This window comes from Lathamus discolor, chromosome 2 (genome assembly GCF_037157495.1).
Source record: "Lathamus discolor isolate bLatDis1 chromosome 2, bLatDis1.hap1, whole genome shotgun sequence".
Classification (NCBI taxonomy): Eukaryota; Metazoa; Chordata; class Aves; order Psittaciformes; family Psittacidae; genus Lathamus; species Lathamus discolor.
Genome location: NC_088885.1, coordinates 15,329,344 through 15,347,191, shown reverse-complemented (window position 1 = coordinate 15,347,191; position 17,848 = coordinate 15,329,344). Strand labels below are relative to the sequence as shown.

Genomic DNA, 17,848 nt, shown 5'->3' with positions numbered 1-17,848 from the left:
ATTGTGAAATCACTGAAGTTTGATAGATTAATTTTGGTATACAATATAACATGTAGTGTTTAATGTTAAGAAACAGAAGGCTGCTCTGTAATGGTAAGTCTGCTTTCTCTTGAAACACGCACCATTTAATCAGTCAGTTCTGGTAGTTTGCGGGTTTCCTTTTTTTTTCCTTTTCTTTTCCTAAGCGGCACTGTATGACTTGGCATAAAATAAAGGTGAGAGTGACTGAAAGCACTCAGCTGTCCCTTCTAATGCGCTAGAGCTTCACTATGCTACACCAAGACACTGCAAAGCAAATTCAAATACGTGTTAGTATTGGCGTCCAATTAATTGTTTAAAAGCAGTAATGGAGCTGTTAGGACAGAGTTCTAAATGACCGAAGATTGTGCTCTTTAGAAAGGTTTTTGGATGGTGTGCTTTTTGTAATTAGTTGAGACCAGAACTTTTAGGTTGGTCTTGTTTGAATGTATGAATCAGTGATCTGATTTCAAAGCAATGAGGGCCATCATTACCATGGTCTTAAAATCTCAGTATTTGTTGCAAATTCCTAATCAGAGTCAGGGGAGACTCTGGTATTGATAAATGTGATATAGATCATTAAAGAATTATTTCAGTATGAAAACTTCCCTTTGCTTTACAGAAACTGCATATGGTTACAGTTTTAAAGCGTGTAACATGCCTCTTTGCCTAGACCTTTAGAGGCCATGATGTCTATAGGAATTAGATAAAGCTGAAACCTGTTGTGTAATAGCTATACTCACTCACTTGCACTTCTTTGTTTCTGGCTTTCAGATGTTCACCTTCTGATGTTTGAATAGGTGACCTATGTGTTTTCAGTGTTATTTGCCTCACATCAAAAAGTCTGTTTTAAAGATTTCTGAACTCAATGAACACTCAGCTTAGCATGAAGTCTTTATTCCGAGCGATGGGATTCTGTTGTCCATCTTCATCGTTTAAATGTCTTACAAAATTCATGCTTTTAGGTCTTATCTGATACTTAATAAGCCTTTTGTAGCCCATCTAGAAGTCATTTGTGAACCTTGGCAGTTTCAACAGAGGTTAACACCCATGAGAGCTATTCTTAGCCTGCAGCTCTGTAAAGCCATGATGCCAGCAGAAATTTTCTCACCCTGTGCAGCAGAGATCCTGTAGGAGAAAGGAATAAGCTTCCTTTGAAGACATATGGAAGCACAGATATAGTAAACTTGACATATTTCTATTTCTATTGCAAGAGAGTCCTGTGTTGATGACTTTGATTTAGTGTTATTGTTCATTTCAGTTTGTTTTCTGTAGATGAGGAACAAAGTATCAGACTCACAGGTTGAAAAGTATGAAGCTTATGTCTGTTTTGCTGTCATCAGCCTGGCAGAGGAAGAGAAGTGAACAGATTTTAAAGTGAATAAAACACCACAAAATTAGCATCTCTGCCTCCACTTCTCCCTCATAGTAACCTTGACTTACACAAAGTCCAAGAAAACCAAATACAGTGGGGAAAAGTATAATATTTTTATTTTGGAGGCAGGAAGAAGACAATAGAAGGAAGAAAACACTTTGTAGCAAACAATGAAAATTGGAAGATGCTATTACAGGAAAGCTATGTAAATATTTTTTCCCACTTGTTTGATGTTGGTATAATACAATGTTGTCCACTTGAACGCCTGACACACAAGTGATACATGCTTGTGTGTCAAGTTCAGACCATAAATATGTAAAGCCGGAAATTAGTTTCTCCCCTCCATGACTACTTTGAGGTTACAGTCTTTCCTGTCCTCAAGGCTATTTCCAACAAAAATTACTGTCAACATCAGAAGCATTTGTGGGACAAGTGGATGTGTAAACAGCAGGTTCTCCATGTCCTAGTGTAGCTTCAGATCACTAAAATGGGCAGTAAGTCTTCAGCATTGTTCCAAGATTAGTAACCCAGTCTTTTCTTTCAGAGATACTTTCATTGTGGGCAAGGTTGCATTCTCTGCCTACAAGTCTACTCTAACTGACATCTGTCCATCAGATGCACCCAGCATGAGTAAATAACATACAACAAACGCAAGTTTGCAATAGAGGCTTTTTATTCTGATCATTGCCATTACAAGCTGGGAGGACACAAACCATACCTGTCTGAATTTAAGTCTTATTTCTCTGTCAGTGGAAGGCAAAGGGAACTGTCAGTATACCAGACTGATGGGAAAATCAAACGTTTTTGCATGTGGCAAGAGTAAGAATTTAATGTTGAGAGAGGCTGGGTTGGAGATAGGAAATGAGCTTGAAAAGATAAAAAGATGAGGAAAATTCATTTATAACTTGCTAAATCAGCTAGCATAACCTGCTGACTTGAAATATCCCTGCAAACTTTGGCTTTTTTCCTCCATTTATGTTTCTTTTCCCTCACACTGAACAAAAATAGTTTTAATTTTAGAGACGAGCAAGACTTGAAGCATTTATAATAAATGATTTGCTGGACCAGTAAAAAATCATACAGTAGTGGTTTTTTATACTGCACTGAGCCCCTTTTTACACAATAAAGCCAAGTTTAAATTAGTTGAGAGAACTTTATATCCCCAATATTTTTGTTAAATATTCCAGGCAATAGCACAAAACACAGATCTTAAAGACCGGTTATGCAGAATACATGCCGAATCTATGATCCTTGATTCAGCATCTAATGCAAAATCAAGTCCAGATTTGGTGAAGGTAGGTATGGATTTCCTCTTTCAGTGATGTGTATTCCTCAAGCCCCTATACCTAGACAGTGCTGCACAGCTGCATCTTGTCCTGTTCTTAACATCTTCGCTATGGTGTATTGTGTTAGTAAAACGAGTCCGCTTTCGTGGTTGAGTCATTTCTGATGATGCACTGTGTAATATTTGATTTCAAAGAACTTCCCTTGTGAGCAGTTTTCCTGAGCACACTTCCATTGCTTTTTGCTACTGGTTCCTGGTGTTCTCCCTTGCCTCCTGCCCGCTTCCCATTCAGCATGAACAGAGCTGCTGCCTTGTTACTCTTTTACTACTGTTTCTCTCCCCTTTATTCCCTTGTTAACTTTCAACTTCAGTACTACTTTCTGTTGCCTGTTTAGATATTGTTAGCCCAAACCAGTGGCTACCAGTGTGGATCATGTAAAGTTTAGAACAACTATCAGACATTTCCATGAAAGGATCAAAAATACGAGATGTACAAGAGCACTTTCTGCCATTTAGTTTTCTTTGTGTGAAGACAGGGAGTCTTCTACATACCCAGTTAGCCAGTTGGAGATGTACTGATTTTTCAGACACTTTTTGGCTTGCTGCAGAATGCAGGTGAATGTGGTATATTTATAGTTCATGGGATCTAGGTGTTAATAGTGCTAGTGAGGGAAGCAAGAACTGTGCTATTTCTGATGGATTTTCCTAACTGTTAACTTCTACAGAAACTTCTGCTGTAGTTGTATTATAAATTAGAACTTGAGTGGATGTAGTGCTGGGGATTTTATATAACTTATTATTTCCTTTTATTTTTAAAGACCGTTTAGTCATTCCGTCTGTTCACTTCTGGTTTAGTTCTGTTTTAGTAGAGCTATGTTTTGGTCATGTTTAGCTGTTCAGGGCTTTTTTGGTGGCGGTTGTTGGAGCTTTTCTTCCTATTTGAGGTAGTTTTAAGGTAGTTTATTGTTCTAATGCCTTCTGCTTTTAATCCCATGAGAATGTGAGCAACGCTTAAATTGCTATCCATACAAGCATTAATCTGTTGTTTTTACTTTCAGGAGTTCTTTATTTCCTTATTTAGTGGGAGTCCTTTCAATGATAATAGATTCTGATACTTGTTCTATGCAGTATGCACACAACAAAAATAGCTTTCAAAATGTTCTTTAGAGATTCAATTCACAAATTCCTTCTGCCCTGGTTTGGGATGGAACTTAAGGATGAAATTTCTTATACTGGAGAAGTTTCATTTTACGTCTGTGGGAGGACTGAGATCCAGCAGTGCTGCTGTGAAGAAGACAGGGCTACTGCACAAAACTTGGCTCTAAGTGATACATCCGGTGCTGTGATAGACCTGTGAAAAATGAAGCAATATAAACTAGTATCCCAAGCTTTTGCGTAAGGTAAAGTTTAGTTTGTTTATTGGGCAGTTTATATTGTTGTTCATCATGCCAGGGTGGCAACATGAAAGAAGACAACCTTAAGCTCTCATGAGATAGATATAAAAACCTGGTGTTCTTTTATGAGCCTTTCCTGCTCACTTTCCTTCTCAGATTCAGAATGCTATTGGAAACATTCCCAGCAGCAATGCCCACATATGTAAGATTTTTTTTTTAACTTGTAGGCTAGTGTAAGTGCCTTCCCACAGAAGAGGCAGTGCTAAGGCAGCGCTGAGGCAATGCTGAGGTTCCTCTTCTTGCTGCTGTATCAGAAGTGTTCATCAAAAAAAAAAAGTCTTTTGTAAGGTAGCAGTTTGGTTTGTTACCATCTCACCGTTATTAGCACATACTGAATAACATGCCATACTATAGTAAAATCTGCCAGCAGAAAAGCTTTGAAAGAAGATTTGTCGGTTTGATTATAGGCTTGTCAGAATGCTCATTATGTTGTTCTGAAAGTAAACCACTACACCTCCTGCAGAATTACCATAGGGCAGTCATGGTTACAAGTTAGTAAAGCATCTCATGCAGAAAAACTTCAGAGCAGCTTATTACACTCCTTTGGGTCAGCTAGTCCTTTTCCTTAGCATTGTTGGAGTTACCAGGGAAAACGGTAGCACACAATATTCTCTGATTCTTTTACTGCATCTGTAAAACAAACCAAGCTTCACTGGTCATCCCACCTTTGCTAGGCCACCTTTTGGGACTCTGCTTATGCCAGTGATCTGTAAGGCTTCCATGGGAGGAGTTACCGAGATCTCCATGGCAGTCAAACAGGCCAGCAGCAGCAAAAGCCATGTATTGAATATGCACGGGGCTTTTTTTCCTTCTCTTTTTCTTCCCTGTATCCTACGTTATTTTGGTTTTAAATCCCTCTTTGAAACACATGCTCTTTCACTAAATTGGAGAGGAGCATGTGCAATCTTCTCCCAGTGTTTTACAGCCCTTTAAGTTAAATGACTGGAATTGCATGTCTGAATGCTATGTGTTGTGCTTCTCTTCTCAAACATTTTATTTCTTTCAAACAGGAAAATTCAAGAGAAGAGAGCAGAGCTCTGGTTCACCAGGTCTCCAATGAAAGCAGACTCTCTATAGCTGACTCTCTCACAGAATTTTTTGATGCACAGGAAGTCCTACTGTCTGCTAGCTCTTCAGAAAATGAGGTCTGAGCATTGAGATTGATATCATTCTGATGTAGTTTCTTATCGGCTACTTGACCTGAGCGCTAACTGCACATCAGATGACTGCCAGAAAATGTCAATTTTCAAAACATTTAGAAGCTAATATGCTGCCTGTATTTATTTGGTGTCATTGTATCTTCACAGTAAAATGTAATAATTAGTATGGAGAAGTCTTAAATGCAATTGAGGCAAACGGCCATTAAGTAGCTAGTATGCAGAAATTGCATATATTGTCTGCCTTGAGTCGTTATACAGGTGCTTAAGAAATTGTATTGTAGAAATATATTCATAGCTGTCCTCCTGGTACCTGTAGGTACTTTGGGGCTGATGTCATGCATACTGAAACTTACTAGCTCATTTAGCTGTTTCAGACTTCATAAAAACCTTGGCTTCTAATATGAGCAAAGCCTACTTAGCTGTGGGGCCAAGAAGATGAAGCATGTCTCCACTAAAAGGATAGCTGAATTTTCAGTGATGGTGATCTCTTCCAAACTCAGTTGTCTTCTTAGAAATTCTTAGTACTTTCCTCTGATACTGAAGCACATCTTAAATAGTTCAAATCCATTAAAATAACAATTGCAGCAGAAAGTAACAGTTTTCATGTGTATATGGGATTATTGTAATGAGTGATTATTTTGCTTATTTCTCCACCACACACTCAGGTATCAGATGATGACTCATATGTAAGTGATATCAGTGATAATGTCTCAGAAGATAACCTAAGCAATGACATAGAGAATGAAAGACAAACTTTAGGTAAGTTCAGTGTTTTATTGCACCATGCTTATTACACCATGTTATGAGAACTTTATTTATTTTTGTTTGGATTTTTTTTCTTCTCTTGCTAGAAATTATTTGATATGACAGGTTTTGAGATGTAAACAGCCTGTGGTTTTTTTTCTCTTACAGCCTCAGATTGGTTTAGAATAGCACATTCTGATTAACCTGCATAACAGAGCCTGAGTACCATTGACTAAGCAGCATGGTGGTTCTGTATCAGCAGAGAAGCATGTATTTCTTTGGCTTCTTTGGGGCAACTCCCACTCCTTTTCAGTTCCTTTCATGGCTACAGGATTTTTCAAAGTAGCAAGGCCTAGCTACTTGCTTTTTTTCCCCCCTTTTTTTGCAAAAAGTAATTTTCTTCATGTCAGTCTGGTTTTGGGTTTTTTTCAGTCTGCAATTTAACCACCGCATTGCAAGATCTGTTGGTTTTAGTAGAACTCAGTGTTTAAAGGAACTTGAGAATAATTACACACTGGCAGGCCCGGTGTATGACCATAAGGATTTCTTTTTTGCATGTTTTAATCATGATAGTCCTATTAGAACTTATGTTTATTAAACTTCCTTGCTAATTAGAGACAGAATCAAAAAAAGAGGGAAAAGAATTGGTCATAACAAACTAATCGGTTTTGTGCCTTCAACTCCCTTCAGCTAACCACAGTGTTCTTCTGGCTTTATCAGTATATATATATATATATATATGTATATATATATACACACTGATATATATCTATATCTATATATATTTATCTTCACAAATGCTGAATGGTGATTTCTTACCAGCAGCTGTTTCCTGAACATCTCAAAGGACCAGTGGATCCCTATGTACTTGCGTAGTTTGATGTATCTGGAGATCTGTGGTATTCTGTGACTGTTTACAATTAAGACCTTTTTTTGAAAGCTAGTAAAAAATTAAAGATTGAATTATCTCGCAATCTGGACCTTAGAAAACTGTGCCAGTGTGGCTGTTCATCTTCTCTAACACGGACTATTACTGAAGCTTTTGTGTATTAGCAGCACCACCACATGCTTCTGGTACTTGATATTTCTGTGCTTTGGGCAGCCTACCACTCATTAATACCAGACTGGATGTCTTTCTCCTACAGGGCTTTAGCTGAACCATAGATTGTGGGATTATGATAAAATCCTCTGGCTACTGTAATGTAGGAGGTCAGACCAGATGATGATAATAGTCCAGTCTGGCCTTAAAAGTCACTGAGTCTAGCTGGAGGTCAGATGTCTTAATCTCCTTCAGTATTATTGCTGGCTATTTGTCACAGCTCTTGCAAACCAGAACTGCATGGGCTTTTCTTTTCATGGGGGGGTGGGCAAACTTCACTGGATAGAAAAATATGGTCTCTGAATACATTAGTTGTTTGTCCACTCTGTTTTGTCACTGGTTTACCCTAATTAATGGGCTGGTCCAGAATATGTAGTTCATTCAATTAATATTCTATATAATATTTTAATCAGAAACTGTCAAAGGGCATAGCCAAATCCCATTTTGGAGAGCTCTTTTGAGCAAGGAGAAATTTTTTGTGTTTACCTCCTTCTCCAGAGATGCACTCATTCCTGAGGTATCTGAGGGAACATCCTTCTTTTTGGTCTGTTCTGTTATTAAATAAATTCTTCCAAGAGGGAGGTATAGGAGCCAACCTCTTAACAGTATAATTGTTTCAGGTAGATTTCTTTTTGTTATCCGAACTGCCCATGCCATTTTTATGCAAAAAGAAAGAGACAGGCAGTAGACTGCAAATAGTTCACCTGTCCTCATTACAGTAACTGGTCTATATGTGATATTAAGACTTTTAGTTTGTGAGGGGCAGGAAAGATGGAAACCTTCTTCCTCAAAACTTTAAGGCTGTTGATTTCACTTGAAAACTTCCATCTGAGGCATGAGCCATACATGGCAATGGTGGAGAAGTTAGCCCTTGTGTTTTCAGTCACTTCGGAAACGCTGCTGGTATCATGCTTGTTGCTGGACCAGCAGAGGAAATACTGGTTGAAATAATGCGTTTAAGGGCAGTGATTCTTTGGCGTGTGCAGTGCAGTGCTGCCCAGTGCTGTTTTAACTCCTCCCAAAACAAAGCTGTGTGAGGAAAGCCAGGTGAGGACAGGGGTTGACACCTGAATGTCTCCAGATGGTAACTAATTCTAGATCAGGAGCTTCCTAAGTGCCTCTAAGGATGTTGAAAGATATAAAATACGTTCTTATAGTGGCAACTGTATTCCTCTGAAATGAGACTGATGCACAGTTAAGCAATGTAATCACTTCAGACTAATGCCTGTTGCAGAAGCTTGTAGCTCCATTTTGATCCTTTGACAAATCATTTTATGGCACGCTTGGAACTATTTATCCTGTTCCAATTGCTTTGACATGGTAACACAGACTTCAGATATTCATGTCAAGGACTCTTGATGCAAGTCTTTTTTGTTTTATATCTTCAGCAAACACATAGGTCCACAGTTGCATCAGCTTTTCCACCTTTAAAAGAGTCAATTTCTCCCCCAACATGTGGGTATATCTAAAGCTATTTTAAATGCTAAGTGCTATGGGGAGCACTGTGGAAAAGCCTGCATATACATCCATGGTGTGATAAATTTCCCTGCTAGGAGTATTCAAAAAAGTAGAGAAAGATAGGTAGGAACTGTTATTATGCTTGGAACAGTAACATACGTTTTGCCTTCTGCAAAATGTCGGCTTAACTGAAGGAGGGAGGTTTTCTGTCCCTGAAACAGATAGGAATCCATCTCTGTTACAACTTAATTATAGTATTTACTCTTTCAAATTCAATGTAAAGTCTAAGCGTTTCCTATAGCCTTTAAGGGGAAGGGAGGTTGTTTTTAATGTATCTTTTGTACCTGGCATTTACCACAGTTAATATACAGAAGTTTAAAATCTTATTCTAAAATTTATCTTTTTAATAAGAACCTATCTTCAAACCACAAATGAAATACTTGAATGAATTGTGAGGGTGGAAGGACCTTTTGACAGAAAAAAGATGTTTGCTTTTTAACATATATTTGCAAAGGGGATCAAGCCAAGTAAACAGTGAATTGACTTGTTGTGCCACTTCCTTCCTTTTCAGACTGTATTTCTGAAAGTGGAATTGGATGCAATTCTAAACGGAGAACATGTTTACCAGCTCCATGTCCTAATACAAGTAACATCAGCCTGTGGAATATCCTGAGAAATAACATAGGAAAGGATCTCTCCAAAGTGGCCATGCCTGTTGAATTAAATGAGCCACTTAACACCCTTCAGCGTCTCTGTGAGGAGCTGGAGTACAGCGAACTGCTAGATAAAGCAGCGCATACGCCTAACCCATTTGAACGGATGGTAAATATGTTATTCCAAATATTTAGTAACATTCAACATAATTAGAATAGATTAAATGTAAAAACAGTCTGCCAAAGAAGTGAGGATGTTCTGTTCCATTTTTTTCTCCCAGCCGAAAGGCAGACTCACCAAAGATCTGTCAGTACATACTTACATACCCACCGTTTTTTACTGTTCTGCATGATCTCCATTGCTTTGTCAGGAAGTCTCTCTCCTCAAGTACCTTGCTGTCCTGCAAGGTTAAACAGAGAAATAATTTAGTTCTGTTTTGCAGCTCCTACTCTGTAAGATTAGGGGGGACCATGGACTAACATACTTCCCTCTTAAGTGTGACAGCTACAATATATCCTTTATTTTTTAAGATTGTCTAATCTGGTAACACATTTGTGGTGGATCTTCCATTCCTACCCTACTGTGATATCTTTCTATTGACTAAATGAGCTCCATTTGTTTCATTAACTGGTTTTGTGAAGTTTTGGGGTTGATCCAAAACATTCAGGATCCATGTGAGTGTATGCTGGGTACAGGAATGGTGTCACCTTCTGTCAGTGCAGAACCCTGAATTCAGCATTTGGCGAAAGAACAAGAGAAAAATGTATTTCAATCATTCTGCTTCCAGGTGCACAAGAGCTACTTAATATGTAAGCCCATAAATAAAGAATTAAAAGCTCTCTAAATTCTCTTAAATGGAAGCTATAGATTGTCCCTTAAATTGAATTAAGCCTTTTTAAATCAATATATCTTAACATGAGATTATTAATGAATGTAAATAGTTATGTTATAAACACTGTTTGAAAAGCCTTTTGCTCAATTCTGACACTGTAAGGGTTACAATTTGCTGTCTGTTCTCAAGACAGTGTGAGTATTCACTGGGGATATTTCCTGAGGTTTTCATTGTGTAGCTTTTCTTGTTCTTTTGAGAACATATGTGAAAAGGAAATGAGCAGAAGTTAGTTGTTCATACGGGAATGGAAAGAATCCTTTTCCCTCCTTCCCACACCCAAGCATCTGGAAATTACCTCAGGCTGAAGTATTCTTTGCCTTTGAAAAATTTCTGAGGCAAAACTAATGCTAGCTGTTGCGTAGGAATTGCAATAGTTCATAAAATAGCCATTCTGAAGTGGATTCAGTTTGAGAAATTGTGAAAGGAGAGCATCTACACTTTCAGAAGATGGGGAAAAGGGAATTAAAATGAGAAAAATGGTACAAGAGAAACCTTAATTGAACAATCCCAGATTCTAATTCCTCAGGTGTAGGAGGAATTACGCTTGAGTTGACTGCAAAAATTTGGGAAGGTTACCTGTGTCTCAGTCATAATCATGAACGGTTTCATAATTAGGTAATAGCACACAGTAGGTAAAAGGCAATTCAACTCAAACTGCATTAGAAATAACAAACTTGGTGAAAACCAACTTCCTGTGCCATGTTTAGGAAAAGGATAGTGGATAGATCCATAGAATCACAGACCATAGCTATAAAAGCCAGTTATAATACAAAATTTAACAGTGATTTTTAAGGTTACTGCTCTGACTGTTGCAGAATGCTGAACTGTTTCAAGCAGGTTTCAGAAATGCTGGTTTCCGTTGATTAAATTTGCAGTGTTTGACCTTAATAATTCCATCCCTGGACCATTGGATGACTTTCTGAAAACTCAATTCTCTTAATGTGTGAGCTAGTGCTTAACTTGCAAGAGGCATTCATGTTCGTAGACTGCAAATGATGGGAAAAATACAGAATCAGAGGTCAGGATATGAGCCAATTTTTCTTTTCTTCTGTTAAATCAGAATGTATAGAAAAAAATTGTTCCTGGCTGTAGAAATGAATTAATCAGAATTCCACATATGTTATTCCCAGGTGTATATAGCTGCATTTGCAGTCTCTGCATATGCCTCCAGTTACTACCGAGCTGGAAGTAAGCCATTTAATCCTGTGCTTGGAGAAACCTATGAATGTATTCGTGAAGATAAGGGTTTCCAGTTCTTTGCGGAACAGGTATTGTATGCTGCAACCCTTAGATTTGCTACTTGATACACTACTTAATTCTAAATGCATGGCTGGAATCCTCTGGAATTAATAGCAAAATACAAAACTACTTTAACCCGAGCCCAGCAAAACTCAAGGGACATTGCAGAATTATACATGAAGGAAACTGTATTTTGAGGAAACTCTGCTAACTCTGGGATGGAGCATAACAACCAACAGCTGACACTCGAACAGCAAAGGCTGGCAGGCTGCCTACTCCAGTAACTAGATAACTTGTTTAAGTAGAGTGCAATTCCCCATGCTGAAATCTGATCATGACTGCATTCACATTCTTGTCATTTTCTTTTGTGTGTACTGTATCTTCACCTATTTAATGTCTTCTTTGATAGCAAATATATCCCTTGTGTGAGTCAGTCAACCACTAGTATTTTCTGTGGTACCATGAATATTTCTGCTTTCTATCCAAGTACTTTGTGGGCTAAGCTTTTCAAATCTGGTACCACAGCCTAGTAGGTGAAGGATGTGTACGTCAAGGTCTGAGTCTTTATGAATAAATCAGTACAAAGGCTGCTTTTTCTAAAGAGGAATTTTAATACATGAGGGGATTTGGGCTATTAACTATTGTTCCAATACGAGCATATAAGTGATGTGATACATGGAGCGGTAAAGGTACTATAATCATATGGGGTGGAGAAATATTAGGAATGAAGGGCAGCATATGGGGGAAAGATTATTTCATGCAGCTTGCAAGCATTAAATATTTCTCTTTTCATCAGGAGCTGTTGCTTATTGCTTGTGCAAGCATTTTGATGCTTACTCTAGATAGTGTGTTACTGCAGGTAGTATGTAACTCATGGAATAGATAGTCAAAATATAGGAAAAAAAAACAAACCTCAGCAGAGATTCTGTTCTATTACTAGAGTGAGTTTAGAGTAACTCCACTTAGCACTATGACCTTACTCTAGAATTACAACAGTTTAAGTAAGAGCTAAGTTTAACCCATGAATTATAGTGACATATGGGGTTAAGCTGGCTGCTGTGAGAGTGTTGCTCTTGGTGGATTAGGGCATAGCTGAGAGTATTAGTTGTCCTGGGTTCAGCTGTAACAGTTATTTTTCTCCTTCCTAGTAGCTGGGGCAGTGCTGTGTTTTAGCTTTAGCCTGAGAACAATGCTGATAACACACCAATGTTTTAGTTGTTGCTCAGTAGCTCTTACCATGATCAAAGACTTTTCATCTCTCATGCTCTGCCAGTGAAGAGGGGTACAAGAAGCCGGGAGGAAGCAGAGACAGGACACCTGACCCAAATTAGCCACAGCGGTATTCCATAACACAGCACGTCATGCCCAGTGTATAAACTGAGGGGAGTCACCCGGAAGGGACCGATTGCTGCTTGGGTCAGGCTGGGTATCGGTCAGCGGAAAGTAAAACTTCATTTGAGCCACGCAGATGCTTAAGAAACTGAATTCATAGTGGGAAGTAGCAATTGGACTTGAAAATGAAGTTGTCTTTGTCAAAAGAACAGTAGGCATTGTACATCAAAGAGATGGTCCTGGTCAGTTGTTTGTTGTGTTCAACCAGAAGGGTGAATTTACAGCCAAGGAGGAGCGGTGGCTTCCACTTTCTGCAGTTACTTCACTATTTACTATTTCCTTCTAATAGTCTGCACTGTGTATTCGTTTATTTACTTGCAGTCTTTGTTTTGCTGTTTTGGTGGTTGCCCTAATTCATGTATGTGCTATTACTCAAAGCTGATAAAATGCAGTGTGTATGGATACAGTTTAGCACCTGGGGTGTCACTATGGCTGATAGGGGTTGCTAGATGGAATTTCATGGCTTGATTTCTCCACCCGTGGCCCCCTCAGGGATTCTGATCACTGCTTCATCCCTCATAGTCAGGGTTTTGTGGGTATTTGCTGTACAAAAGAATTTATCCCTTTGCTTATTTTATTCTCGTCTGTGTGCTCAAAGTGTGGCTTCTGTCAATATGTTAAGGGATCCTAAGGGTAAATATAATTATCACCTTAGAGACCAGGTACAAAATAAATAGTTTGATTTTTCACTCAATGAACAAAATTCACAGGCCTTTTAAAATAAGTACTTCTCATTTCTTTCAAGGCTTCTTAGGCCTCAGTACCATATTAATCTCACTGACACCCCCTTCAGGACACATCTGCAAAGGGAAAGTAAACGTTCAAATTGTAAATGCTATACATGAATGAAAAATTATGGAGAAAACCAGAAGAATCCAAACTGAAATGACTGCTCAAGTGTTAATATGTCCATCTCTTTTTTCCCCCTTTCATGTCTTGCTATTAGGTCAGTCACCATCCACCTATTTCTGCATGCCATGCTGAATCTGTGAATTTTGCTTTTTGGCAAGGTAACTCTTCAGTCTGTCACTTACTTCTACAGTGTTCAGAATATTTTCATTGTACGTCTTACATGAGGCATCTAGAAATTTGGAAAATGTGAAATTCCCTGCTTAAAGTGTATTAGAATGACTTTAAGAAATGCTAGCTTATATTTACTTGCATGGATCTTCTGCCATTAGAAAAATATTCAAGTTTTTTAAATAACATTGATTATTCTCATGTACAAATACCTGCATTTCTTTGAAATCAGATTTGTTGGGGGGGATTCTTTAGTAAGGAGGAATTGTACCTCAAGCTATTTATAAAGCAAACAAGCTAGAACAGAGTGTGAAAAACTACAAGTTAAATCTGGAACCTTGGCAGATCCTGTAAACCTGTTCTGAAAACAATTTCCAAAAATGAGCATAACAACAAGGATAAATATATTTACCTTGTCTTTCTCTGCTGACATTATTACAGCATGTAAGAAATTGTGCTGCTTGACTATGAACATTGTGTTTCAAAAGAAGTGCGTTGGAGCTGTGTTTGCTCTGTGATGCTGGTGAAGATGTCAGCCAGTCACAGTGCCTGTGTGGCTGGATGTTTTTGGAGTGTATACAGAACATAACTGTACTTTTAACTCAGTTAAAATCCTTCACCCAGTGGTTTTTCAGTTGGCAATGTAGCCATATTATAACATTTAATTCTGTTATGATTGACTCTGCTGGGGTGATTAGAGTTATTACAGATGGAGCCACACTGAACAGAAATTGGAACTCTGACATTAGTCTGGGTTTCATTATTCAATTTAGTTCTTTGTTTTGTAAACAAATACAAAGACACAAGAGTCCTGTTCATGGCAAAAAAGCAGAGCTGACCAAAAATTCATTCAGTAACTGAAGACTATATAAATAAGACTGGATACAGCAGCCTGTCTTAATAAAACCTGATGAATTCCAGAGAAATACATGCTGTCTGTAGCTTATTCAAATTCCTCTCATTTGAAAACTTTTTTGAGAAGTGACTTTTAAACCTCTGTTACTTCAATAATCCATTATATAATGAGAAAAAACCAAACCCAAGCCCATGTTCTAAGGTCCACAGCATTCTTTTAACACTTATTATGATGCACTTTGTTATTTCTCATTACTTGAAAATCAAATAGAGCCCAGGAATAGATTAATTCACGCATGCCTATGACTAAACTGTCTTTTTCTTTCCTTTTCCTGTTTCAGATGTAAGATGGAAAAACAAATTCTGGGGAAAGTCCATGGAAATTGTTCCAGTTGGTACAACACATGTAACTCTTCCAGTGTAAGTGCTGCAACTGTTCATTGCTGCTCACGCATAGGCACAGACATGCTTGCACACACAGGAGCCACAGTTACCCAGATGAGACCAAGCTATGCTGTGCTGTATTAGACCTTTGGAAGAATTGGTGATTAGGATTTAATTTAAAAAGGGGGGGGGGGGGGGTCGGCAGGGAATAAAAGCCCTCACCAAACCAAAAACTGAGGCATACAACAGAATCACTAACTCTTCAGAAGGTTATAAAAAGCAAAAGATGAAATGGAAAACATTACTCCTGTGTATCCTGAATAAAAGCAAAGCTGGTAGTTTCATACTTGAGTTGAATTTCAAGCTTCATGCATTATAAACTCACAGGGACAAACTGCATGGTAGAAGAAGCTATGAATTCTTTTGTGTGAATATGGGTTTGTGGGAGAGGCTGTTGTGGTTGTTCTTGTCTTTTGTACCTAGATTAGTACAGATCGTAACACCATGGGGTCCTGGTTTGTAGGTGAGGCTGATGGCCATCATCACTGTGTAAATAATTACTGTAAATGATAAACAGAACCAGTTGTGTATCTGTTGGTTATTATCTAAGTAAGTAAGCAGCCACTGTAGGTAAGTGTTGAGTATCGTTTAATTAAAAACAAATAAAATCTGCAGTGTTCCTATGCAGGCTTGTCAGAGTGCTCATTACAGATCAACCATTAAAATCCCTTAACGGGTTTTCTGAAAGACAGGATTGTTGTCATAGGGTTTGTTTTTGAGAAGGTGTGAGGCAAGAACATGAGGCATTCCAGGGAAAAAAATGGTTTTGTGGGGTTTTTCTAATCAAGCTCTCTACAATTATTTTTTTTTTCCACAAGTTTGAGAGCTCTTTTGACCACAGAATGAGATTTTTCTTGTGTGTATTTTTTCTTACAGTTTTAAAGACCATTTTGCATGGAACAAGGTGACATCTTGCATCCATAACATTTTAAGTGGGCAAAGATGGATTGAACACTATGGAGAGATCATCATCAAAAACCTCAATGATGACACTTGTCACTGCAAACTGACTTTCATAAAGGTAACCACAGCAATAACCACAGCAGTGTTGGCAGTGCCTTTTCTAACAGACGCAGCAGGGTGTGGATGCTCTGCTGAAGCTCAGTACAACTGCTTATGGGCTTTATTTTCCTATATTTCTCTGTAATTACCTGTGATTCTTTGAGAAACTTTAACTCTGAAGGAACTGCTGTTCACTAGATAGAGCCAGACAAGAAGTGGAAGCAGCAGCTTTCTCAGGTGATTCCAGTGGAGATGCAAAAAGGTATGAGGAAATGGAAGGAAGAAATATGATGAAAAAACTACTGTGTGTTTGATGACAGAGGTAGGTGCAAGGTGTCTACTGACAGTGGTTTACCACATGCCTGTTGATAACCCATTGGCATGTGCTGTAGTTACATTCATTCACCAGCTATAGAACCAGGGCTTAGGCATGGTGCTTCACCCAGTGCTCTTTTCTAGCCCTTTGCAGGTTTTCAGAGGAGTTTAAGTGATAGGTTGTGGTGTTAGTAAAAGCTTTTGCTTCAGTACAAGGCATCTAGTACTGCCCCCAAAAAAGGTAAACAAATTAAATACAGTTCTCAATCTTAGTATTTTAATAAGCTGGTTAATAGTACTAACAGGAGTTGTTTGCATGGTGCTGCTAGACATGGCAGAATCACTCACACTTGATCTCTTATGCACCTTTTTTCCTCTTGTTCCTTTTAATTCTAGGCAAAGTACTGGAATCCAAATGCACATGAGATTGAAGGCTGTGTCATGGATAAAGCTGGGAAAGTTGTGCATCGACTCTTTGGGAAGTGGCATGAAAGTTTATACTGTGGGACGACTTCATCTTCAAACTGCATATGGAGAGCAAGTTAGTGATCAGAATGAATCACAAAGCAGAACTTTAAGATCTGCTTAAGAATAAGTTTATTATTTTCATCTCTTTATTAAGCCCCAACTTCTTGTTATTTCTATGTCAAATATTGGATTTTTGTCAGCACTTAAAATTTAGACCAGGAGGATACATAATTTATCTTTAATAATATGGAGAACTTAATCCCACAGCTTCCTGCATTTTCCTCATTCTCCCTCATTTTCATATTTGGGCATGAAGTGGGTATTGAGGACCTCAAAAGGAAGAAGGAAAAAAAAGGAACAAACCCTCCCCACTTCCTGTGTAGAGGAGTGTTGTGTATTTCATGTATTAAACATTGGAAGATAGCCCACAGTGCTCAGTTCTGTAATGACAGCCATATTTGAACTTCTCCCAGACTTGTGGGGTTTTGTCTACTGTAGTTTGAAAAAAGCACTATGATAATAACATGACCTTCTGATTAGAATCATAGAATCATAAATAGTTAGGGTTGGAAAGGACCTTAAGATCATCAAGTTCCAACCCCCCTGCCATGACCAGGGACACCTCACACTAAACCATGTCACCCAAGACTGTCCAGCCTGGCCTTGAACACTGCTAGGAATGGAGGTATTCCAGTGCCTCAACACCCTCACAGTAAAGAACTTCTTCCTTATATCTGATCTAAACTTCCCCTGTTTAAGTTTGAACCTGTTACCCCTTGTCCTGCCACTACAGTCCCTAATGAAGAGTCTCTCCCCGGCAGCCCTATAGCCCCCCTTCAGATACTGGAAGACTGCTGTGAGGTCTTCACGCAGCCTTCTCCTCTCCAGGAAGAACAGCCCCAACTTTCTCAGCCTGTCTTCATACAGGAGGTGCTCCAGCAGAGAGAACAGAAATCTGTTTTGTTGCAGGGCAG

The 17,848-nt window shown here is 38.5% G+C and overlaps 1 protein-coding gene across 8 annotated transcripts in view; it reads left to right on the top strand.

Moving 5' to 3' along the window:
• OSBPL3 (oxysterol binding protein like 3) overlaps positions 1-17,848 on the top strand; it is a 127,615-nt gene that overhangs the window by 101,855 nt on the left and 7,912 nt on the right. For 7 of the 8 annotated variants that reach the window (XM_065665872.1, XM_065665876.1, XM_065665875.1 and 4 more), the window contains 9 exons: positions 2,581-2,688; positions 5,143-5,277; positions 5,958-6,051; positions 9,165-9,415; positions 11,270-11,407; positions 13,717-13,780; positions 14,987-15,065; positions 15,966-16,110; positions 16,803-16,947. In XM_065665872.1, the coding sequence (XP_065521944.1) occupies positions 2,581-2,688; positions 5,143-5,277; positions 5,958-6,051; positions 9,165-9,415; positions 11,270-11,407; positions 13,717-13,780; positions 14,987-15,065; positions 15,966-16,110; positions 16,803-16,947 (1,159 nt within the window). The remainder of the gene's footprint in view (positions 1-2,580; positions 2,689-5,142; positions 5,278-5,957; positions 6,052-9,164; positions 9,416-11,269; positions 11,408-13,716; positions 13,781-14,986; positions 15,066-15,965; positions 16,111-16,802; positions 16,948-17,848) is intronic. The other variant, XM_065665879.1, reaches the window with a different exon arrangement.